The 26,882-nt window shown below is 42.3% G+C and overlaps 1 protein-coding gene across 2 annotated transcripts in view; it reads right to left on the bottom strand.

Annotated features, from left to right (window-relative positions):
- LOC126094491 (phospholipid-transporting ATPase ID) overlaps positions 1-26,882 on the bottom strand; it is a 530,930-nt gene that overhangs the window by 178,603 nt on the left and 325,445 nt on the right. For both annotated transcript variants that reach the window (XM_049908899.1, XM_049908898.1), the window contains exon 3: positions 9,461-9,673. In XM_049908899.1, coding sequence (XP_049764856.1) covers positions 9,461-9,673 — 213 coding nt within the window. The remainder of the gene's footprint in view (positions 1-9,460; positions 9,674-26,882) is intronic.

Raw genomic sequence — 26,882 nt, forward strand, 5'->3', positions numbered from 1 at the left:
TCCTACAATGATATACAGACTGTAGTATGTGGCGAACTCCACCATGGAATCATCAAAGATAACTGTGTATAGATTTTCAAGGTAGTGTCACCAATGTCTGTGCAGCAGGTAGTTGCTTGCAATGAAATAAAACCAATTCTCAAACACAGTCCTCACATAAATTGTTCATTCAAGACTACAGGCCACCAGAAGTATTAATTTCAAACCCCTGATCTCAAAATACTCTCTTTTACAATCCTCTACAGGGAATATAATGTTGATCCTAAACCCCTGGGCGCCTTATAAGCGAACTGACAACGAATATTGAGCCATGGTGAGTCATCTATGTGCTAAGCCCTTTCCTGGCAAGGGCAAATGAGATATATCTATTGATTTTTTTCAATATGTGTCATGACATTCGCATGATCCTACATAACACAAGGCTGTTCCTGTGTAATTTCTGTGTAAGTCAGTGGCCAGACACTTTGGGAAGCTTTTTCAGTAAGTATTGATTCATTGTCAAGAAAAACTGTAAGCAACTGAAAATTAAATTAAATATCATTTTACAATAAACAACAGAATATATACTGTTACAGATGAAGAATTCTTACAGACTACAGTAAAAAACAAATAGTACAGTGTTCTTAGCATGCAAATGCACATTGCCTGTTACAGCATAATGCATTGCTCTGGTGAAACCTATGTTTCACATACATATCAGTAAACACCCAAGTTCACAATAAGAAACTGTAAGAAGGAATCACTTTCACAGAGAACTACACAGCAATGTCCTAAATCATAAAACATGTTACACCTACCTAAAGTGATCTTCAACAGACTGTTCACAGAAATAAAAACATGAAAACATTACATTTGTTGAAAAAGAGTTTAATAGCATGCTATTATCAAATAATAAACTTCCACAGCAGTATAGAAAATATTGACACTGAGATAGGTCTGCCAATTTTTCTATAATGTTTGTCACGTAGTCTGAACGTCTTTCGCATAAAGAGTATTATTATTATTTCTTTCTATTCTCAGACGTTATGTCTGGTCAAAAATGGACAGTGACGCAGACCTTGATCAAGCGTGACTTCCTTTTAACTGTACGGTATATGTTATATTGCATTTAGGAACTTTCAGGTCATTGAACATGTATCAATAATTACAGATTTTTGTAGTTGTATATATATGTTTGGATGTAGCTGTATTGTGTTGATGTACTGGTGGATATTGTGTGGTATGACTCCTGTAGTTGATAGTATAATTGGTATAATGTCAACTTTATCCTGATGCCACATGTCCTTGACTTCCTCAGCCAGTTGGATGTATTTTTCAATTTTTTCTCCTGTTTTCTTCTGTATATTTGTTGTGTTGGGTATGGATATTTCGATTAGTTGTGTTAATTTCTTCTTTTTATTGGTGAGTATGATGTCAGGTTTGTTATGTGGTGGTGTTTTATCTGTTATAATGGTTCTGTTCCAGTATAATTTGTATTCATCATTCTCCAGTACATTTTGTGGTGCATACTTGTATGTGGGAATGTGTTGTTTTATAAGTTTATGTTGTAAGGCAAGCTGTTGATGTATTATTTTTGCTACATTGTCATGTCTTCTGGGGTATTCTGTATTTGCTAGTATTGTACATCCGCTTGTGATGTGATCTACTGTTTCTATTTGTTGTTTGCAAAGTCTGCATTTATCTGTTGTGGATAATAATATGCTTGCTGTAATATCTGGTGTTTATTGTTTGATCCTGTATTGCAATCATGAATCCTTCCGTCTCACTGTATATATTGCCTTTTCTTAGCCATGTGTTGGATGCGTCTTGATCTATGTGTGGCTGTGTTAGATGATACAGGTGCTTGCCATGTAGTGTTTTCTTTTTCCAATTTACTTTCTTTGTATCTGTTGATGTTATGTGATCTAAAGGGTTGTAGAAGTGGTTATGAAATTGCAATGGTGTAGCGGATGTATTTATATGAGTGATTGCTTTGTGTATTTTGCTAGTTTCTGCTCGTTCTAGAAAGAATTTTCTTAAATTGTCTACCTGTCCATAATGTAGGTTTTTTATATCTATAAATCCCCTTCCACCTTCCTTTCTGCTTAATGTGAATCTTTCTGTTGCTGAATGTATGTGATGTATTCTATATTTGTGGCATTGTGATCGTGTAAGTGTATTGAGTGCTTCTAGGTCTGTGTTACTACATTTCACTACTTCAAATGAGTAGGTCAATACTGGTATAGCATAAGTATTTATAGCTTTTGTCTTGTTTCTTGCTGTCAATTCTGTTTTCAGTATTTTTGTTAGTCTTTGTCTATATTTTTCTTTTAGTTCTTCTTTAATATCTGTATTATCTATTCCTATTTTTTGTCTGTATCCTAGATATTTATAGGCATGTTTTTTCCATCGCTTCTATGCAGTCGCTGTGGTTATCCAATATGTAATCTTCTTGTTTAGTGTGTTTTCCCTTGATTATGCTATTTTTCTTACATTTGTCTGTTCCAAAAGCCATATTTATATCATTGCTGAATACTTCTGTTATCTTTAGTAATCAGTTAAGTTGTTGATTTGTTGCTGCCAGTAGTTTTAGATCACCCATGTATAGCAAATGTGTTATTTTGTGTGGGTATGTTCCAGTAATAGTATATCCATAATTTGTATTATTTAGCATGTTGGATAGTGGGTTCAGAGCAAGGCAGAACGAGAAAGGACTTAATGAGTCTCCTTGGTATATTCCACGCTTAATCTGTATTGGCTGTGATGTGATACTACTTGAACCTGTTTGCATATTAAGTGTGGTTTTCCAATTTTTCATTACTATGTTTAGGAATTGTATTAATTTAGGATCTACTTTGTATATTTCCAATATCTGTAGTAACCATGAGTGGGGTACACTATCAAAAGCTTTTTATTATTATTATTATTATTATTATTATTATTATTATTATTATTATTATTATTACTTCTTCTTCTTTGTTTAGTTTGTTTCAGTGTAACTAGGTAACTAACAAGCTGTCAAAATGAGCCTAATGAGGAGCAAAAATGTACCGAGGGTGTGAATACGCAAAATCCTAATTGTGTTGGTTTTTAGCGTTCTAGACTTTAATTGGTAAAAATGGAATCCTTATAGGATCATTTTGTTGTCCGTCTGTCTGTCTGTCTGTCTGTCTGTCTACCCGATGGTTAAAAACCCTTTTCTCTCCGGAATGAGTGAATGTATCAAGTTGAAAATTACGACACACATTAAGGTCTACAGTCCCCGGTGGTCTAATAAATATAAGCTTCTATGTCAATGCAGTTAAAAAGACAGGGCCATTTATGTCAAATATTTTGATACTCATAACCTCATTCATCAAAATGTATAGGGTATGTGCTGTTGACATATAACCCTGAAATATGGCAAGAAGTGAGGTTACACAGGACCAGTACAACTAAAGGAGAAACATCAGGAAATTGTTAACCTGTAACTGTAACAAGCGAAAAATTACTTTTTGTCATTTGTTATCCTACTGCCTGTCTGTCCTGTAAAGACTCCCCTTTCTCAGGAATGGGTAAACATATATCTTGCTTATATCGATATCATTAACAGGCGGAACCCTTTGAGGTTCTCAACTCTCAGTATACATAATTAAGTTTGTACCAAACCCTAAGTACACGAGTTCTATTTGCACTTATGTGGATTTTATTAGTATGGAGGAGTACAGTCTTCATAATTTGTGCTCCGTTTTAAGGAAAGGTAGTTTTTCACGCATCTTGATATTTACGACATCGTATCTCCTGAACTGTGTGGCATATAGCGATACTATTTTGCATGCACCCTCAGTGTTCTATGCGGACACTGCCTACAAAATGTGTTGCAAATAGACTTAGTAGTAAAGAAGTAATAAACCAAACTGTCATGCCTCATGTTTAAATGCTACTGCACGAACAAAGAAAATCTAGCTTTCATTATTTTATGGGGTGTGACTGTGAGAAAAAGTTTCGAATAGGTTACATTATGTGCAAAGTTTGTTGGAAGTCACTAAGTGCCCTCATTCTGAAACACTGGAGGAATGGTATGCACTGATTAGCCAAAACATTATGACCACCTGTTTAATAGCTTCTTTGTCCATTTTTAGAATGAAATACGTCACTGATTCTAAATATCAAGGATCCGACAGTTTGTTGGTAGGTTTGTGGAGGTATGTAGCATTAGCTGTCAACACACAGGTCAAGTAATTCTCGTAAATAATGGGCTGCCGGTTTGCATACTTGGTGACGGTGCCCAATAGCTACCCAGATGGGTTCCACAGGAATCAGGAGAGTTTGGTAGCCGACCCAACAACGTGAGTTCACTATAAGGCTTCTCAAAGCACTGTCACATGGTTCTGGCTCCAAGATATGGACAGTTACTGCTGAAAAATGACATCAATATCGCAAGCATGAAGGGATGCAGGTGGCACAGAGCGGGCAGTGTGTCTTCGGTAACTACCACTGGTGCCAAGCAAGTGGAGAAGAATGTGGTGGTTGTTAGTGTTTAACGTCCTGTCGACAACGAGGTTATTAGAGACGGAGCGCAAGCTCGGGTTAGGGAAGGATTGGGAAGGAAATCGGCCGTGCCCTTTCAAAGGGACCATCCCGGCATTTGCCTGAAACGATTTAGGGAAATCACGGAAAACCTAAATCAGGATGGCTGGAGACGGGATTGACCCGTCGTCCTCCCGAATGCGAGTCCAGTGAGCAGAAGAATGTCTCCCATAACAAAACACTACTCCCACCAGCCTGCGTCCGTGGCACCGCACCTTTCAAGCCAATGTTCACCTCGATCACGGCGTTTCAGAGACGACCATCGACCTAGTGTATCAAAAATGTGATTCACCTGCAAAGCTGACGCGTATCCATTGATCGGAGGTCGAATCCCGATGGTCCCGTGCCCACTGAAATTTGATTAAAATGTGATCATGTAGGGGTGGTCGGCTGTGGAGTTCAACAATGTACTTTGAACAGTGTGCTCCGAAACACTTGTGCGAGTATCAGCTTTGAGTTCTTTCAACAGAGATGCCACACATCACCATCTGTCCTACTTTACAGTACAGACAAGACTCCAAACCCCATGCTATGTGAAGAGTCGTGGACGTCCAACTATTTAGTGCCTAGTGGTAGCTTCACTGTCGTCCTACCTCTTTCCGTAGGTCCGCTGTTCCCGAGTTCCTGAAGCGTTTCCGTAACACACGCGTGATGATCCAACCTACCAGTAACAAATTTAGCAGCCCGCCTCTGGATTGCTTGTATGTCCGCCCTCAATCCGACCTGATAGGGATCCCAAACGCTCGAGCAGTACTCAAGAATAGGTCGTATTAGTGTTTTATAAGCGGTCTCCTTTACAGATGAACCACATCTTCCCAAAATTCTACCAATGAACTGAAGACTATCCGCCTTCCCCACAACTGCCATTACATGCTTGTCCCACTTCATATAGCTCTGCAATGTTACTCCCAAATATTTAATCGACATGACTGTGTCAAGCGCTAAACAACTAATGGAGTATTCAAACATTACAGGATTCTTTTTCCTATTCATCTGCATTAATTCACATTTATCTATATTTAGAGTCAGCTGCCACTCTTTACACCAATTCTTTTCGTGAATCGCTACTGAGTAAATTTAGAGAACCAGCATTTGAGGATGACTGCAGTAGACTTTTACTGCCGCCTAGCTTTTGACAATGTTGACTGGAATACTCTCTTTCAAATTCTGAAGGTGGCAGGGGTAAAATACAGGGAGCGAAAGGCTATTTACAATTTGTACAGAAGCCAGATGGCAGTTATAAGAGTCGAGTGACATGAAAGGGAAGCAGTGGTTGGGAAGGGAGTGAGACAGGGTTGTAGCCTCTCCCCGATGCTATTCAATCTGTATATTGAGCAAGCAGTAAATAAAAGAAAAATTCGGAGTAGCAATTGAAATCAAAGGATAACAAATAAAAACTTTGAGGTTCGCCGATGGCATTGTAATTCTGTCAGAGACAGCAAAGGACGTGGAAGAGCAGTTGAACAGACTGGACAGTGTTTTGAAAGGAGGGTATAAGATGAACATCAACAAAAGTAATCAGTTGTGTGATCTACCCATCTGATCTTCAGCATTCTTCTGTAACACCACATTTCAAAAGCTTCTAATCTCTTCTTGTCCAAACTATTTATCGTCCATGTTTCACTTCCATACATGGCTACACTCCATACAAATACTTTCAGAAACGACTTCCTGACAAATCTCTACTCGATGTTAACAAATTTCTCTTCTTCAGAAACGCTTTCCGTGCCATTGCCAGTCTACATTTTATATCCTCTCTACTTCGACCGACATCAGTTATTTTGCTCCCCAAATAGCAAAACTCCTTTACTACTTTAAGTGTCACATTTCCTAATCTAATTCCCTCAGCATCACCCGACTTAATTCGACTACATTCCATTATTCTTGTTTTGCTTTTGTTGACGTTCATCTTATACCCTCCTTTCAAGACACTGTCCATTCCGTTCAACTGCTCTTCCAAGTACTTTGCTGTCTCTGACAGAATTACAATGCTATCGGCGAACCTCAAAGTTTTTATTTCTTCTCCATGGATTTTAATACCTACTCCAAATTTTTCTTTTGTTTCCTTTACTGCTTGCTCAATATACAGATTGAATAACATCGGGGAGAGGCTACAACCCTGTCTCACTCCTTTCCCAATCACTGCTTCCCTTTCATGCCCCTCGACTCTTATAACTGCCATCTGGTGTCTGTACAAATTGTAAATAGCCTTTCGCTCCCTGTATTTTACCCCTGCCATCTTTAGAATTTGAAAGAGCGTATTCGGTCAACATTGTCGAAAGCTTTCTTTAAGCCTACAAATGCTTGAAACGTAGGTTTGCCTTTCCATAATCTATTTTCTAAGACAAGTCGTTGGGTCAGTATTGCCTCGTGTGATCCAACATTTCTGCGGAATCCAAACTGATCTTCCCCGAGGTCGGCTTCTACCAGTTTTTCCATTCGTCTGTAAAGCATGGGCGCTAGTATTTTGCAGCCGTGACTTCTTAAACGGATAGTTCGGTAATTTTCACATCTGTCAACACCTGCTTTCTTTGGGATTGGACTTATTATATTCTTCTTGAAGTCTGGCGGTATTTTGCCTGTCTCATACAGCTTGCTCACCAGATGGTAGAGTTTTGTTAGGCCTGGCTCTCCCAAGCCCGTCAGTAGTTCTAATGGAATGTTGTCCACTCCCGGGGCCTTGTTTCGACTCAGGTCTTTCAGTGCTCTGTCAAACTCTTCACGCAGTATCATATTTCCCATTTCATCTTCATCTACCTCCTGTTCCATTTCCACAATATTGTCCTCAAGAACATCGCCCCTGTATAGACCCTCTGTATACTCCTTCCACCTTTCTGCTTTCCCTTCTTTGCTTAGAACTGGGTTTCCATCTGAGCTCTTGATATTCATACAAGTGGTTCTCTTTTCTCCAAAGGTCTCTTTAATTTTCCTGTAGGGAGTATCTATCTTACCCCTAGTCCAGGGCTTCACAACATACGTGCTCGCGGAGCAAGCTGTGAGCAGCAAGCCGCAAGCACGGTGCAGCGCGAGCACGCTACCCCCACTACCGGACCAGAGCGGAGAGTGGGGAGTGTCACGTGGGGCACACAACAGCTGCCGCCAGTCAATTTAAATCCGCGGCCACCTGAAGGGATATCACTCACAAATTATTACAGCGACAAATGAAACAAATGAAGGAGAATGTTCACTGCCACATAATTTTATTATGCTTAGTGTATGCCTCTACATTCGTATTAATGTGTGAACTGTTATACAATAAAAGGTGTCACTGAAGTGTGGGATTCTCGGTTATCTTGTACTTTTTGCCCTTTACAATTGCGTCTATATTCGGAGTAATTGTTCTTGTTCATTGTAGGCGCAGCGTGCAGTTTAAATTTCGATCAGACAATGCGTTTCTCAGGCGCTTCTTGTTACATTTCATTGCAGAGAACAGTTGTTCACAAACATACGTGGAACCGAACATTGATATTATTGTAGCCGCCAGTTTGTGCAAATCTATCCTGAGGGAAGTGTCTGTAGAATTCCAAAATGTTTTTCTTGTCCTGAAATTTGTCGCTGTATTCTCTGTCACACTGCAGGTCAATAATTTCTAGTTGCAGCTCAGGAAGAATCTCTTCAATATTCGCTGAATATGGAGAGGAGAACAGATCAAAATCACTGTCTAGTGCTGTCAGATCTTGAAAGCGTTGATCAAATTATTCCTTAAGGGCAACTAAACTATGTGAATAACGTTCACAGTCTTTGTGAACATTTTGCATGGATGATCATTTAGGAAAATGAGCTAGATTTCCTGTTTCCAGCTGACTCACCCAAAGTGTCAATTTCATTTTAAAAGCTCGTATTTGATCTATGAAATGAGTAATTAGCAGATCTTTACCTTGTAGTGAAATGTTCAAAGCATTCAGGTGGCTATTTAAATCTGCTAAGAACGCGAGATCACATTTCCATGAAGGCTCTTTTAATTCAGGAACACACATGTTATTTATTTCCATGAACATATTTATCTCATCTAATAAGCAAAAATTCGATTTAATAAATCGCCACGACTAAGCCAGCGGACCTCGCTGTAATGAGGCAGGCTACCATACTGGCTTTCTACATCCTCAAGAAAGCTTTTAAATTGTCTGTGTTGTAACCCATGCTTCCTTATATAATTGGTTGTACGAACACCACCACTCATCACATTTTTTAGAGCGATACTGTTTGCACATAAGTTTTCCTGGTGGACCACACAGTGAACGCCCCTTATTTCATTCGGCACGGTCAGTTTTTGCATTTTCTCCTTCAACAGCGCAACGAAACCTGATTTTTCTTCCTGTCATCGCTGGTGCACCGTCGGTAGACACTGAAACTAAAGAATTCCACGACAATCGTTTATTTTCAACACTTTCTTCAACATTACTTGAAATATCACCTCCGGTTGCAGTGTTGTTCATGGCTACTACATCGAGGAGCTCCTCCCTCACCTGAAGGTCTCTATTAACACCTCTAATAAATATGGCAAGCTGCGCTGTTCCAGTGATATCAACACACACAGTCGGCGCGAATTCAATAGGCACGCTGCGGTCCTATTCAAACGTGCGCGCGCATTTCCCCTCCCTCCCTACTCCGTGATCTTGCACCTGCTCGCGAGCACGTGCCTGAGCAGACGCGAGTACTCGCGCTCAAAACCGGCCAGTTGTTAAGCCCTGCCCTAGTAACATAAGCCTCTACATCCTTACAATCGTCCTTTAACCATCCCTGCTTAGCCATTTTGCACTTCCTATCGATAAATTTTTAAAATCGATCAATAAATATAAGACTTACTGGAAAGCTTTTTTTTTGCGCTGGAAGCTGTTAGATATGCAACCTATGACTGGGTGAGCGTTTTAACTGTAGCTTGTCTCTACTGCTCCATGCTGCGAGCACTCACGTAATCGTCGTAGGCGTCCTTGATGGCGGTGAGGGCGAGCACGCCGAGCAGCGGCACCGCCGTCGTGATGGGCGTCAGCGACGAGATGGCCGGGATCATCTGCAGCACGAGCAGGCACAGGAAGTAGAAGTTGGCGAGCCGCTGGAACTGCTCGAACAGGTTCAGCGGCAGGAACGTCAGCACGCTGTACTTGGACGTCTTGATGTAGTTGTTCTGCAACACAAAGACACCCTCGGTTAACCTCCCTCGGGATCGGAGACTCGGAGGCCAAAAGTTTAATCCTGGAACCCACGCAGGTTTTATAGATCCCGAAAAAGCTTTCGATCGAACAGATCGAAATAAATTGTGCGTAATAATGAATGGTTCCCATTACTGTTGATTAAGTCGTTAAAATTGGAAACCAGTTAATTATACAAGAATTAAACAAACATAATGACCTAACTGCACTGTTAAGTGGGGCGTTCCCCAAGAGTCGGTGCTGGGGCCACTGCTGTTTCTTATTTATATAAATGACATACGTTCCAGTATTACAGGTGATTCGAAAATATTTCTGTTTGCTGATGACACTAGCTTGGTAGTGAAGGATCTTGTGTGTAATATTGAAACATTATCAAATAATGTAGTTCAAGAAATAAGTTCGAGGCTTGTAGAAAATAATTTGATGCTAAATCACTGTAAGACTTAGTTCTTACAGTTTCTAACTCACAATTCAACAAGAATCGATATTTTGATCACACAGAATGGGCATATTATAAGCCAGACGGAACAGTTCAAGTTCCTAGGCGTTCGGATAGATAGTAAGCTGTTGTGAAAAGCCCACGTCCAGGATCTTGTTCAGAAACTAAATGCTGCTTTATATACCATTAGAACAGTATCTGAAATAAGTGACAGTTCAACACGAAAAGTAGTCTACTTCGCATATTTTCATACAGTTATGTCGTATGGTGTTATTTTTTGGGGTAATCCTTCTGATTCAAAAAGGGTATTTTTGGCTCAAAAACGGGCTGTTCGAGCTATATATGGTGTGAGTTCGAGAACCTCTTGTCGACCCCTATTCAATAGTCTGGGAATTCTGACAATTCCCTCACAGTATATATTTTCTTTAATGTGGTTTGTTGTTAGCAATATTAGCCTATTCCCAAGAATTAGCAGCTTTCACTCAGTTAATACCAGGCAGAAATCAAATCTGCATGTGGAATGCACCTCCCTGACTCTTGTGCAGCAAGGAGTGCAGTATTCTGCTGCATACATTTTCAATAAGCTACCACAAGAACTCAAAAATCTTAGCAGTAGCCCAACCTCTTTTAAGTCTAAACTGAAGAGTTTCCTCATGGCTCACTCCTATTCAGTCGAGGAGCTCCTGGAAGAGCTAAAAAATTAAGCAAATTCCAGTGTTACATTGTTGATTTTCTTTATTTAAACTTAAGACGTATCGCCTGAATATGTTTTTTATATTTCATTTTATCTGTTTCTACTACCGTGTTATAATTCCATGTATTGACTCGTTCCATGACCATGGAGACTTCTCCTTAATTTGGTCCCACGGAACAGTAAATAAATAAAAAATAAAGTATCAATACAAGATGTACGACCTGATTTCACAACTCGTTCTTTATTGATAAAAACATTCTACAAACATGGAATCGATTGCAAAATACTCACAAAATCTTAAGTTTTAGCTATCCCATTACAAATGCCCTGTGAGTCCACCAGCAACAGCACGAACACCATGTAGACGAACGGCTAAATTCGTGATAAACTTTATACAATGTATCTGGTTTTACGTAAGTTATAGAGGCTGTTATTCTGTTCTTCACTTCTGCATCACGAGGTAAAGGGAAAACGAACATGATTTTCTTTACATATCCCCACAAAAGAAAAAAATCTCATTGGATGATGTCTGATTATCTTGGAGGCCAAGAACGTAGGGCAGTGTCTCCGGGTCCCGTGAGCCCTTTGCAGCGGTGAGGCACTGTGTTACTGAGAAACTGACGTATGTTGAAACTTCCTGGCAGATTAAAACTCTGTGCCGGACCGAGACTCGAACTAGGGACCTTTGCCTTTAGCGGGCAAGTGCTCTACCAACTGAGCTACCCAAGCACGACTCATTCTGGAAACATCCCCCAGGCTGTGGCTAAGCCATGTCTCCGCAGTATCCTTTCTTTCAGGAGTGCTAGTTCTGCTAGGTTCGCAGGAGAGCTTCTGTAAAGTTTGGAAGGTAGGAGACGAGATACTGGCAGAAGTAAAGCTGTGAGTACCGGACGTGAGTCGTGCTTCGGTAGCTCAGATGGTAGAGCACTTGCCCGCGGAAGGCAAAGGTCCCGAGTTCGAGTCTCGGTCGGGCACACAGTTTTAATCTGCCAGGAAGTTTCATATCAGCGCACACTCCGCTGCAGAGTGAAAATCTCATCCTGTCGTATGTACACACAAAGACAGAGAGCACAGGAACATCCAACTCCCTGCACTTGAGAGACTAGATGCTACGGCCGTCAGGATCAAGTTCAACGGAGCTAACACCGCACTGTTATCGGTATCGCTTTCCCACCTAAGAACACAGTAACATGCGATATCTGCACGGTTAGCAGCATAGCAACGCGGATAATCGCCGCTGGAGATTTAAACGCACAACACCCCGACTGTCATTCACGAATACGTGCCTCCAACGGCAAGAAACTATACGAACATGCACTAGGCCGAAACTACGTTATACTAGGGCCGGACGTGCCAACATATGTGGCCGCACAGACCCGACTCAAGCCTGACGTGTTAGACACAGCGTTGAAAACGATCTAGACTCAGACCACAAGCCTGTGATACTTCCACACGGAAGAAACACTGCAGGACACGGAACCACAGAGTATATTGAACTAGAAGAGCGCAAACTGGACCCTGTTCAAGGAGACGCTTGATAGTAGTATTCCGGAACTTAAAAATTATCAACACACAAGAAATTGATGAGACGATGGGGATTCTTACTGTTGCTCTCAAAGACGCCATTCCACGTACAACACCACAAGAACATTCGACGGCCCTGCCCCAGGAAATCGTGGGTCTTATCTCAATGAAGAATTGGCGATGTATCAGGCGTCCGTTCTATAAACTGCACGTTAAGAGACTCCAGGTACTAATACGGGAGAAAATACAAACATTTAGAAACGAACAGTGGGGGCAGAAACTCGCAGGGCTAGATGCCACACGTCCTGGCGTGTGAAAGCTAGCCAGACGCTTCACCAGGGAGAAACACTACATTCCTACTCTACAAGGCCCGGTAGGCCCTGCATATTCTGCGAAGGAGAAGGCAGAGCTTATGGCCATTAACAGTTACAGCGTTTTTCATGCCGAATCTGATACCTTCAGATCCAGTATTCACACTTGAAACGAACCTGGAGGTTGCACGACTTGTAGCTCAGTCCACGCGCAACGAGTTCAGACGCTCTACCACTACGAAATCACATGGGCTATCAAGCATCCTAATGCTAGAAAAGCCCCTGATTGCGATGGCATTAAAAACCGTGCCCCCAGGAGTTCAGGGATATAGCCACAGAATACCTTACACACATATTGAATACCTTCTTAACACCACCAACACTTCCCTGACTTTAGGAAGGCGGCCAAGGTCCTGATGTTTAGGAAGACAGGAAAATACCACTCCCTCCCAAAAAATTACCGACCCATCAGTCTGCTGTACTCGCTCAGCAAGATTTTCCAGAAGGTAATACTAACAAGCATCACTAGGCACTGCATCGCCAATTTGGCTTTAGAAATCAGCACTCACCAACACCGCGCAGTTGAACATGTAACACACAGCTAAAACACGAAAAAAGCCACAGGGTCTGTGTTCCTCGACATCGAAAAAGCTTTCGACCGTCTCTGGCACAACAGCCTCATATGCAAACTCATCTGTCACCAACAGATGTTTCAATACCAACTTGCAAGGCAAACAATCGACAGCATGGTATTCAAGCTGGAGTATCCCAGGAAAGCGTACTGGGACCCATCTTGGGCAACCTTTACATTAGCGATCTCCCAGCAACACAAAAAACAACGTTGACCATCTACGCGAATGAGACAGCCATCCTTACGCAATATCGGAAACCGCCAAACAAAAATTGACGACTACATACAGCATTCAGAACTGCCGAGCCTTTGTTCCAACCATGGTGTATTAGCGTAAACATCAACAAGTGCGTAGCAGTTCTGTCCACACGTTGACTGAAACTACTGTGCAAACATCAACACTTTAAACAGGTAACACCAAAGGTTGCGAACGCTAGGTGTTTTCTTTGATTTAAAGAAGGCTTTTGATTGTGTTGACCACAAAATATTACTGCAGAAGTTGGACCATTATGGAGTAAGGGGAGTAGCTTACTTTAAGAGTAGAAAGCAGAAGGTAATTCTCCGCAATATTGAGAGTGGTAGTGATGTTCACTCCCAATGGGGCACTGTTAAGTGGGGCGTTCCCCAAGGGTCGGTGCTGGGGCCGCTACCGTTTCTCATTTATATAAATAATATGCCTTCTAGTATTACAGGTGATTCAAAAATATTTCTGTTTGCTGATGACATCAGCTTGGTAGTGAAGGATCTTGTGTGTAATATTGAAACAGTATCAAATAGTGTAGTTCATGAAATAAGTTCGTGGCTTGTGGAAAATAATTTGATGCTAAATCACTGTAAGACTCAGTTCTTACAGTTTCTAACTCACAATTCAACAAGAATTGATATTTTGATCAGACAGAATGGGCATATTATAAGCGAGACGGAACACTTCACCGGTCTATTGCGGTCTAACTGTGTTGGTGAGGCAGTAAATTTCCACAGGGCAGTGACTACGTCACTGCAATTCACTTTGGAGGTGTGGCGGTGGGACTTGTAGTCCCGTACCACCCTCTGACGGTGATAGTACTGCATGAGTCAGGCACAAGTTCCTAGGCGTTCGGATAGATAGTAAGCTGTTGTGAAAAGCCCACGTCCAGGATCTTGTTCAGAAACTAAATGCTGCTTTATATACCATTAGAACAGTATCTGAAATAAGTGACAGTTCAACACGAAAAGTAGTCTACTTCGCATATTCTCATACGCTTATGTCATATGGTATTATTTTTTGGGGTAATTCTTCTGATTCAAAATGGGTATTTTTGGCTCAAAAACGGGCTGTTCGAGCTATATATGGTGTAAGTTCGAGAGCCTCTTGTCGACTCCTATTCAGTAGTCTGATAATTCTGACATTGCCCTCACAGTATATATTTTCTTTAATGTCGTTTGATGTTAGCAATATTAGCTTATTCCCAAGAGTTAGCAGCTTTCACTCAGTTAATACTACGCAGAAATCAAATCTGCATGTGGAATGCACCTCCTTGACTATTGTGTAGAAAGTAGTGCACTATTCTGCTGCATCTATTTTCAATAACCTACCACAAGAACTCAAAAATCTCAGCAGCAGCCCAAACGCTTTTAAGTCTAAACTGAAGAGTTTCCTCATGGCTCACTACTATTCTGTCGACGAGCTCCTGGAAGAGCTGGAAAATTAAGCAAATTCCAGTGTTACATTGTTGATTTTCTTTATTTCAAACTTACGAATTGTCGCCTGAATACGTTTCTTCTATTTCATTTTATCTGTTTCTACTATCGTGTTATAATTTCATGTATTGACTCGTTCCATGACCATGGAGACTTCTCCCTAATTTGGTCCCACGGAACAATAAATAAATAAATAAATAAATAAATAAATAGAACATGCACGCCTGATACTTTTCCACGAGAGAGTTAAGATACCTTATCTCTGTGTCTGGCTGGTCAGGAAATTTCCACGGAGGAACCACACAGAATACGTTGCCAACAGAGCACACGTGAGGCTCAAACATCTCTACCCAATGCTCCATAGGGAAAGCACACCAAATAATAGGGTATCGAGGTCGATATACGTAACATTGATCAGACCTCTGATGACGTACGCAGCTCCTGTCGGCGGATATGCAGCTCTTACACGCCTGCGGGTCGTACAGAAAAAAGTGCTACGTATCATTAGCAACGCTCCACGCTACGCTAGCACCGCGGCTCTTCACAATGAATACCGCCTTGAAACACTCAAGGAAGTATTCAAAAAACTCGCCACACGACGATACTGGAACTCAAGACACTAACAATGGAACTCTGAATGGAACTCTGCGGAACTACGATCACAACCGTAAGGGGAAGCATAAGCGGCCAAAGAGGCTGCTAGCTAGGGCATAACCACATACGGCGAGCTAACACACTCAAAAGCGACATCAGCGATCCCCTGCACATCAGCCGTACTGACTGGATATGCCAGCTGCTCACAGCCGACCGACAGGAAACTGCAGGGAAGGAGATAAACTCGCACACTAACGCACAAACAAACCGCCAACACTACCATACACTCTGCCCTTCAAATCGCTCGTGAGCTCAGTCGCCATCCATCCGTGGTAGCGGGAACGTCTCTGCGTGTCTGGTTTTTCGATGTTCGAAACTGAAATGTGCGCCGCAATCGACAATCCCGCCAGTTGTGAGATGCGGTTTATGATATGGTTTTTCTCGTCAAAAAACATAAAACCTATAGAAATTTATCGTGAACTGTACGAAGTGTACGGAAACAACGTAATGAGTGAATGTTCTGTCCAGAAATGGTGCATTCAGTTTAAATATGGCCGAGCCAACGTTCATGATGAAGAGAGGAGTGGACGCCCAAGCATTGTGAATGACAATCTTGTCGCTAGAGTTAATGAAATGATTCGTGAAAACCGTCGCTTCACAATAACGGAGCTTTCGCTTTCTTTTCCCCAAGTTTCACGGCCTTTCTTGTTTGAAATTGTCACTCAAAAGTTAGCCTACCCCAAATTTTGTGCATGATGGGTGTTAAAAATGCTTACAGAGTTCCATAAAGAACAGCTAATGGGGGCAACGTTGACATTTCTGGGAGCCTACCGCAAACATGCTGATTCATTACTGGACCGAATCGCAACCGGTGACGAGACAGATGAAACACGTCCATTGCGAGAGAAAATTTCAGTTCATAGAGTGAGGGCACACAAGGTCCCCCCAGAAGCCAAAAAAATGTTTGCAAACCTTGTCAGCAAGGAAGTTGATGGCGACAGTGTTTTGGGATAGGCAAGGTGTGCTTCTTATTGATTTTCTCGAACGTGGAGCAACCATAAATTCTGCCCGGTACTGTCAAACTTTGCACAGTCTTGGAAGAGCAGCTCAAATCAAACGCCGAGGAGAGCTGACGTCCAAAATTTTGTTTTTGCACGACAATGCCCGACCTCACACGGCAAACCGCACTAAAGAACTCCTTAATTCATTAAAATGGGCAATTTTCCCTCATCCGTCCTACAGCCCCGATCTTGCATCAAGCGACTTTCACTTGTTTCCCAAGGTGAAGAACTGGCTTGCAACGCAGCGCTTTGATGACGTCGCGGAACTCCAGGCATGCGTGACTCGCTGGCTGAAGTCTCATGCGGCAGAATTTTACGACGAAGGTCTTTCAAAGCTTGTCCACTGCTATGATAATTGCCTCAAGGTGTTTGGTGACCATGTGGAAAAGTAGTACGTCAGTCGCTCTTTCAGATGTATATAATAAAGTGTTTTTCTTGTACTTAGCTTTTTAAATGCCAAAACGTTCCCTACTTTCTGAATAGCTCTCGTATTCGTGTTTTTGGTTGGATTGTGGATGATAGATAACGTGGATATTGGTTTATCAACGTTGGTTACGTTACGTTTGTGATACTTACCAATGAAGAGGTACTGACAAGAGTACAGGAAACTAAATCTCTGTTGAGGCACATCCAAACAAGAAGAGAGAACTTCTTAGAACACATTTTACGACAACACCATCACTGGAACAATGAGGGAAGGAATCGCCATAGACGACCAAGTCTTACATGCAGCACATTATGTGTGACGCGGGATGCTTTACATACGTGGAAATGAAGAGGAAGGCAGGTAGAAGTGGAGAATGGCGTACTGCTGCAAAACTAAACATAGAAGAGAGAGAGGCTAAGAAAAGGTCTGGATAATTGATGTGACCATTTGAGTGCCCCCCCCCCCCTCCCCCTGTGGGGTTCGCTTTAGCTGCCAAATAGGTCATCTGAAATTTGCGGTATTGGGTTTTCGAGATGTATATTTGTTTCCCAGTAACGAGCACTTAATTTCAGCTATATAAATCAAGTGAAATTTACGATACCCATGGTTTACTTTTTTGCATTTCTTGGTTGTGGGGAATGTTGGAAATTTTGTTTCTTGATTTTTGGGTTAGTATCTGTTTTTGAATGGTGTCGTTATTCTTACTGCCGTACATTTAGTTTGTACCCACCCAAAACTACTACTTCCCAAAATTATTCCGTTTGTTTAATTCTACAAGGGTGATTTGATAAGTCTGGTATAGTTCCATGTAAGAATGGAACATTTCGGTTGCGCCTTCATGGTTGGTAAGCTTGATTACTGCAAGGATCGTGTAAAGAATTTCAACAATGTAGAATGTACAGTTCATTGTTGACAGCCAACTGGTCAATGTGTCGACTGTGACTGAAAATGGAGAAACCGAGTTTCGTGCTGTTATTAAACATTTTCATTTCAAGGATTGGATAGCCGCACACGACAAAACATAACTGGATGAAGATTTATTTTGGATTTATGAATTGTGAATGTGGTCGGACAAGCACCGAAGACGAAGTGCACTCCGGCCGTTCAATTGAGGTCACCACAACGAAAACCATTGATTAAATCCATGATATGGTAATAAAAGACTGCCGAATAAAAGTTTGTGAGATTGCTGAGACTGTAGGCATCTCAAGTGAGCGAGTGCACAGTATCCTGCACGAAGGATTGGCTCTGAAGTAACTGTATGAGAGGTGGGTGCTACGATTGCTCACAATCGACCGAAATCGCATCCGGCACTACATTTCCACACAATGTCTGGCTATATTTAATCGCAATCCTCAAGATATTTTGCGCTGGTCCGTGACTGTTGAGAAACCAGGACCCAAAGCCAAAATGGCAGTCAAAACAATGAGCAAAGGCTGGTGAAAGCGCACTGAAGAAGACGAAGACTATTTCGTCAGCTGGTTAAGGTGATGGGCACTGTCTCTGGGGATTTTTCATGGAATAATCTTCATAGATTACCGGGGAAAAGGTAGAACAGTAACTGGACCTTATTATGCTTCAGCGTTGGATCATTTTACACTTGCATTAGCTGGAAAAAGACCAAGGTTTGGACGCAAAAATGTATTCTTTCACCAGGATATCGCACAATCCCATACATCATCAGCAATAACAATGGCACGAATTGGGCTTTTAATTGGTTCCTCATCCACCTTATTCACCAGACTTAGCCACAAGTGACTTCATACAGTTCTCTAGATTGAAACTTTGGATTGCTGGGAAGACAGGCAGTGATAGTTTCAATCAACGAGTGTTTTGCAGAGTTTGACTGAACCTATTTTTCCGATGGAATGAAAAAACCGGAAGAGACAATGCATATCCCTCAAAGGAGAATATGTCGAGACATAAGGTGCATTGTGTACGAAACTTTTTTCCCTGTGAACAACCTTTTTTCCTTGCTTTTCTACTAGACTCATCAAACCTCTGTCATATCGTTGGGGTTAAATATTTCGTGTGTTATTTAGGTTTGTTCTTATTTTATTTTATTTTATCACAATAGTCGTTTTTACCTATATAGATGACCGTAAACAAAATATTTTGGCTTCTGGAAAAGGTGGTGACAGTAATTTCGTGGAAAGATCTCGCGGCAATGAGAAGTCATTGATTTTATGATTGCCACACCAACTCGCTTATCGTATCCATGATATACACGCCTGTATTTCGTGATGACACAAAACGAGCTCCATACCTTCAAACTTCTTCAATGTCCTCCGTGAATCCTATCGGCAAGGACTCCACGCCGCACATCGGTACTCCAGGGACGACGGACAAGCATAGTGTAGGCAGTCTCATTAGTAGACCTGTTGCACCTGGCAAGAGTTCTGACAGTAAAGCACGCATTCAGATGAAGCCACGGGCTTTAAATTTGTGTCACTTGTCGTTTTTAAGTGCTCATGTGGAGGACCTCACACTTTTGATTGTTTAGAGTCAGTTACCATTTTTTTCCACACGATATAGATATCTTGTCTAAATAATTTTATAATTCGTTTTGATCATCTGATGACTTTTCTAGACGGTAAACGGCAGCATCATCTGCAAACAATATACGAGGGGTGCTCAGATTGCCCTTAGAGATACCTACTACTACTACTACTACTACTTCTTCTTCTTCTTCTTCTTCTTCTTCTTCTTCTTCTTCCGAATACCTTGCACACGACACGACGTCAACTCAAAGTGTATCACAGCAGACTGCCATATGTAATCCAAGCTTTAGATGATGTACCTTCGATAGAGCAATCACAACAGGACTGTCACGCATTATGGTTTTTGGTCTAAAACAGAAAACCAACCAGTGTCTAGGATTTTTTTTACAGAAATAAAAACTACAGGGGCCTCTAATTTTATTGGTAGGGGATAAACGGCGAGACCGGTCAAAATGTTTTACTTCCGTGTTCATGGGAATAGCGGCTATAGTAGCGTCGTGCCCCGTCAGATCCAGGAAATCTCATTTTGAAGTGACATTCTTCATTTCTTTTCCAGTTTCATCCTCCATCACCAGCACCACTAAGTAAAAAGTAAGTTATCTAACGACGCTATATGAGAATGGAAAGGCTAATTTGATGGAGATATTCAAACACGCTTTTTTATTCGTTGGACAGAGGTCGTGAATATTATCTACCACGATCGAGATTGGTTGCAACGAAGAGGCGGTACGCTGAACTGAATCGGCGGTACAGACATATAACCTAACCTTCTTATGTGTTTGGAGTATGAGACTTAACATCTGAGGTCATCAGTCCCCTAGGAGTTTGAACTACTTAAACCTAACTAACCTAAGGACATCACACACATCCATACCCGAGGCAGGATTCGAACCTGCGGCCGTAGCGGTCGCGCAGCTCCAGACTGTAGCGCCTAGAACCGCTAGGCCACCCCGGCCAGCTAATGTACACTACTGGCCATTAAAATTACTACACCAAGAAGAAATGCAGAAGATAAACGGGTATTCAATGGACAAATATACTAGAACTGACATGTGATTACATTATCACGCAATTTGGGTGCATAGATCCTGAGAAATCAGTACCCAGAACAACCACCTCTGGCCATAGTAACGGCCTTGATACGCATGGGCATTGAGTGAAACAGAGCTCGGATGACGTGTACAGGTACACCTGCCCATGCCGCTTCAACACGATACCACAGTTCATCAAGAGTAGTGACTGGTGTACTGTGACGAGCCAGTTGCTCGGCCACCATTGACCAGACGTTTTCAATTGGTGAGAGATCTGGAGAATGTGCTGGCCAGGGCAGCAGTCGAACATTTTCTGTATCCAGAAAGGCCCGTACAGGACCTGCAACACGCGGTCGTGCATTATCCTGTTGAAGTGTAGGGTTTCGCAGGGATCGAATGAAGGGTAGAGCCACGGGTCGTAACTCATCTGAAATGTGACGTCCACTGTTCAAAGTGCCGTAAATGCGAATAAGAGGTGACCGAGACGTGTAAACAGTTGCACCCCATACCATCACGCCGGATGATATGCCAGTATGACGATGACGAATACACGCTTCCAATGTGCGTTCACCGCGATGTCGCCAAACACGGATGCGACCATCATGGTGCTGTAAACAGAACCTGGATTCATCCGAAAAAATGACGTTTTGCCATTTGTGCTGCCAGGTTCGTCGTTGAGTACACCATCGTAGGCGCTCCTGTCTGTGATGCAGCGTCAAGGGTATCCGCAGCAATGGTCTCCGAGCTGATAGTCCATGCTGCTGCAAACGTCGTCGAACTGTTCGTGCAGATGGTTGTTGTCTTGCAAACGTCCCCATGTGTTGACTCAGGGATCGAGACGTGGGTGCTCGATCTGTTACAGCCATGCGGATAAGATGCCTGTCATCTCGACTGCTAGTGATACGAGGCCGTTGGGATCCAGCACGACGTTTCGTATTACCCTCCTGAACCCACCGATTCCATATTCTGCTAACAGTCATTGGATCTCGACCAACGCGAGCAGCAATGTCGCGATACGATAAACCGCAATCGCGATAGGCTACAATCCGACCTTTATCAAAGTCGGAAACGTGATGGTACGCATTTCCCCTCCTTACACGAGGCATCACAACAACGTTTCACCAGGCAACGCCGGTCAACTGCTGTTTGTGTATGTGAAATCGGTTGGAAACTTTCCTCATGTCAGCACGTTGTAGGTGTCGCCACCGGCGCCAACCTTGTGTGAATGCTCTGAAAAGCTAATCATTTGCATATCATGGCATATTCTTTCTGTCGGTTAAATTTTGCGTCTTTAGCACGTCATCTCCGTGGTGTAGCAATTTTAATGGCCAGTAGTGTAATTATTTCGCCGTTATGAGGAGGTCCTGCAAAGCAGGATCTCCGTAGGACCGTGAGTAGCTCTGGAAAGACAAACTCTTCGCCTTTGCATGTGTTACTGGTGGAAGGAAAAATGATGTCTACTCTAATCACGAAATGACTTCAAAATTCCATCGTTGACTACCTTGTATTTGTTTTAATATGTGCACAGATCACAATTACTTCGTAAGTTGGAGCAGACAGAACATAAACTGAATAGAACATCCGCCTTGAAACACTACAGAAGAAGAAGAAGAACTACAACAAGAACTACTACTACTACTACTACTACTACTACTACTACTACTACTATTAGGGCACTTAATCGTGGCACTTTGAGGGGGGGAGGGAGGGAGCTATGGCTGCATAACGTATCGCTACACGTCTAGGCAACCTCAACGAGCATTCGCGCCTCAGCCGTCATCAAATGCTTTGTGTACTCAGTTTTGCTTTAGGTTGCCTGCTGTTTTCTCGAAATGACTGAAGAGACTAATCCTGGTCCATCAGTGTTCGAGGCCGGGTGTGACAACGTCCTGGACACGGGTGTAAATTACCAGCGCTGCGACAGGGAGGCGGGGCTTACTGGTGACCCCCCTTACAGATGCAAGTCCCGCAGAAACACGTAACGAGAATGAATTCGCGAAACACGCCAACAAAGAATAAGTGCGATAACTTCGCTCTTTTGAATCTAAACTAAACAGCTGCAGATCGCCATCAGCATAATTTCTGATAGAAATAATCAAGTCGGGAAATATTTAAGCGTAGCGTTACTGTGATTACTCCAGATCCGCGGTGACAGATCTGATGTAACGGCGAGCTGCCGACTGGTGACAGTTGCAGCTGCTTACACAAGTCCAAGCCGATCCCGACCTCGGCGCGACTAAGTGGCCTCAATGGGTCGACAAGCAGGAAGGCCAACACAGAGGAACGCTACCTCCCGAACAGATTATCTTCCAACTTTAATCCATCTCCGGCCCCGTTATAAGCTACTGCAAGATACAGTCAACTATGTTTTCGCCAACAGTAAAAAAATAATCTTAGAACCATTTGAAAAACTAAAGCTGGCTTATACACTACACCATTGTTGCTATGTAACATTAAACTGCTTTCGACAGACAGTACTGTTAAGATATTGAAACCTGTCTTCTTCCCGTTAATGACAATGAAGCGAAACATTTAATTATTTGCGTTAAATATACAATGACTAATTGCAGAAGCATCGTCAAACGTATTATTACATGAACGGACTCTCTTATTATTGGGCTGCTCTCAAACACCGATGATCCTCAACCGCTTTTCATTTTATCATCGAGACATTAATATCAACATGTAGTCCCGGGGGTAGAGTGAACTCATAAGGTCAGTTAATTATCTATCAGCACGTTCCAGTACAAACTAGCGCAGTAATCACTAGTAGTCGCTGATTTGTAAATAAAATACGCCTACATACAGTGTATTTGCATTTAGGCATCCATTCACGAAAAAATCTGGATGTTGCGACGCTCCTGCTCCATCTGGACATGAACTTCGAGACAAAGAGTACATGCGTCACTAGCGTAGTCTTCTTCTTCTTCTTCTTCTTCTTCTTCTTCTTCAGTCTGATTTGATGCGGCTATCCACGCCAGTCTATCCTCTGCAGTACTCTTCACCTCAGCGTAACTATTGCATTCTACATAGATTTCAACCTGCTCAGTGTAGTCACGCCTCGATCTCCCGCTTCTACAATTTTACCTCTACACTTTCCGTCATTACCAAAACTGGCGATTTCTTGATGTCTCCTGTGTGGTATCAATCGATCCCTTCTTTCAGTCGAGTTGTGCTATGAGATTCCACCCCCCCCCCCCCAATTAGATTCAGCACCTCCTCATTAGTTACCTGATCTCCCCAACTAATCTTTACCATTCTTCTGTATTATCACGTTTCAAAAGCTTCTATTCTCTTCTTGTCAGCCCATGTTTCATTTTTGTACAAGCTTACATTCCCGATAAATACCATCAAAAAAGACTTCTCGACATTTACGTTCGAGAAGTCTGCATTTTACATTCTTTCTACTTGGGATCTCGTCAATTATTTTGCTGAACAAACAGCACAACTCACTCATCTACTAATATTAGTGTATCGTTTCCTGATATTCCCTCAGCACTGACTACATTCCACGTATCTTGCTTTACTTTTGTTGCTGTCCATCTTATAAGTTTATATACTGATTGAATAACATGCGGGATACGTTAGAAGCCAGTCTCACCCCCTTTGTGGCTACTATTTCCCATTCATTGCCTTCGACTCTTATAACAGCAGTCTGGTTTCTGTACCAGTTGTAAACAGCTATTCGCCCCCTGTATTTTATCACTGCAACTTCAGAACTTCGAAGAGTGTAGTCCAGTAAGCATTGTCAAAGTCTTCGTCTAGCTCTACAAATGCTTTTAATGTAGGTTTGCCTTTTTCATCTTCGGCGAGAAAAGGGTTATTATTATTGCCTCGTGAATTTTTACATTTCTCCGGAACCCAAACTGATATTTCCCGAGGTTCGTTGCTATCAGTTTTCTCCATTCCTCTGTAAGTAATTCGTGCCAATATTTTACAATCATTACTTCATTAACTGGCAGATCACTAATATTGACCTGTCAGCACCTGCTGCCTTTGGAATTGACAGGATGTAAATTGTTTATTTCAATGAAAAACTAAATTCTGCTTTCTGACCAATAATTCCTCGTCTGGAGGTACCCGGGTCAGGATATATTAGCATCTATACAAATTTCACCCTGTATTATCCTCGTTTTCTCGTGATTCGACGCTGAGAGTTGCAGTTTAGTTAACTACATTTCTCTATACGCAATAACATGAGACAGAACAATCTGATGGAACTTGCTCAATCTCCGGACTGTGTCATGCCACGGGTTATGAACAGAGCGTTTCTGCAGTACTATCCATTACCTTACACAGGGTTTGTAGTAAATGTCAAGGACGCGAAATCAAAGTTTCTGAGAGGCTGTGGTGCCCACCAGGAACAAAATGATCGATGCACTGCCGCGCCTGGCTTTGGGCGAAGTACAGACATATCAACGCATGAAGATTAAAATGACCGCGCACTACGTCGTCAGTGCTACGCACAATTAAGCACGGCATGTTATTTCTGAATGACGAAAAATGGTTCAAATGGCTCTGAGCACTATGGGACTTAACATCTGAGGTCATCAGTCCCCTAGAACTTAGAACTACTTAAACCTAACCAACCTAAGGACATCACACACACATCCATGCCCGGGGCAGGATACGAACCTGCGACCGTAGCGGTCGCACGGTTCCAGACTGTAGCGCCTAGAACCGCTCAGCCACTCCGGCCGGCTCTGAATGACGAGATGAGGATGATGTATCATCATCTGTTACAGAGGCATTTGAAAATAGGCCATGCTCAAAGAAAGTAGTTATGAATAAAGTGCAGTTTTAAAATACTGCCGGGCTGTATGGAATAATGCCTTTCTTTTTAATTAAAATTTACTTTAAAAATGAGAAACTTGAGGAATATGCACATATGCAGACAGAAGCGACGAATGAAAATTTGTACAAAGGCCAGGATTCTATGCCGGGTTTCCTGCTCACTTGGCACGTGCGCTAACCACTGCGCCACCCTGTAACAGCGGCCTTCGACAACTGCATGGAGTACCCTACTATGCCTCCCTCCTCAAACCAAATGCCCACTCACGCCTCAGCGTTTTTTCGCAGTACTGATCTTACAAAACTCTGATGACTGACTGACTTTGGCAATTACCCCTTTAAATATTGACGCTAACCCACAATCATACGGATGATGAGTGGTATAGTCGCGCTCTATTGGCTCGTGTGCCACACCGAATGTAGAAACTATGTGACGACGGTATCAAAATTTTCGACTAGTATTATTGTTCAAAACTTGCTACGCTAATTTTCTAAAAGTAGGTCTACATTGTCACACTTCTTTTTCGACTTACGTAGATTCACCAACCCCGCTCTCTCAAATATCTTATCGCGTTACTACTAAAAACATCAAAGATGAAATCAATAATAATTCTCTATGAAAGCCAATCGATGAAACACGACTGATCTGAAGTTCACTGCAAGTATTGTAATCGGATCAGTAAACAAAAATCTCTTAAAATTCGCCCGAGGAAGGACTCGAACCTCCGACGGGGGAAGCAGCGCGAACCGTGACAAGACGCCTCAGAATGTGCGGCTATCCCTCGCGGCGAATCTCTTATTCCAACTGTTTTAGACCACCAATTAGCTCTACAGGATCATCATTTTTTAGTCATCTCATTATTTAACTACGGCCGGTACTCAGTACGATTGCTTGTTGCTCTCAAAATGAATTTGAAACAGGATATCCGAGTTAACATGTACATGTACTACATCGCGTGGCGGGCACTACTCGCCTAGATTCCGAAAATGTTCAAATGTGTGTGAAATCTTATGGGACTTAACTGCTAAGGTCATCAGTCCCTAAGCTTAGACACCATTTAATCTAAATTATCCTCAGGACAAACACACACACCCATGCCCGAGGGAGGACTCGAACCTCCGCCGGGACCAGCCGCACAGTCCATGACTGCAGCGCCTAAGACCGCTCGGCTAATCCCGCGCGGCTCATAGATTCCGAGCCTGACGGTAAAGTGGTTTTCTCTGTTGGGATAGTGCTTTGAACGTTTGTTTTCTGTTTGGTGTGTTAAGAAGCACCAACATCTAACACCGCTACCGTCTCAATGGTAAGCCACATGACAGTGTGCAATAATTTACTGTACTGACACTGGGAAACTCTTAATATATTAGACTCTCAACCTGTACCTTGATTTCAAACTTGTCAAGGTATCTCAAGATCGAATTTCTCAAGTCGACGTTAATCAAGCCAATATCAGGTGCATTTTCACAGTTGTGAATAAGATCCTTGACTGTGTGTTTACC

This window comes from Schistocerca cancellata, chromosome 8 (assembly GCF_023864275.1).
Source record: "Schistocerca cancellata isolate TAMUIC-IGC-003103 chromosome 8, iqSchCanc2.1, whole genome shotgun sequence".
NCBI lineage: Eukaryota > Metazoa > Arthropoda > Insecta > Orthoptera > Acrididae > Schistocerca > Schistocerca cancellata.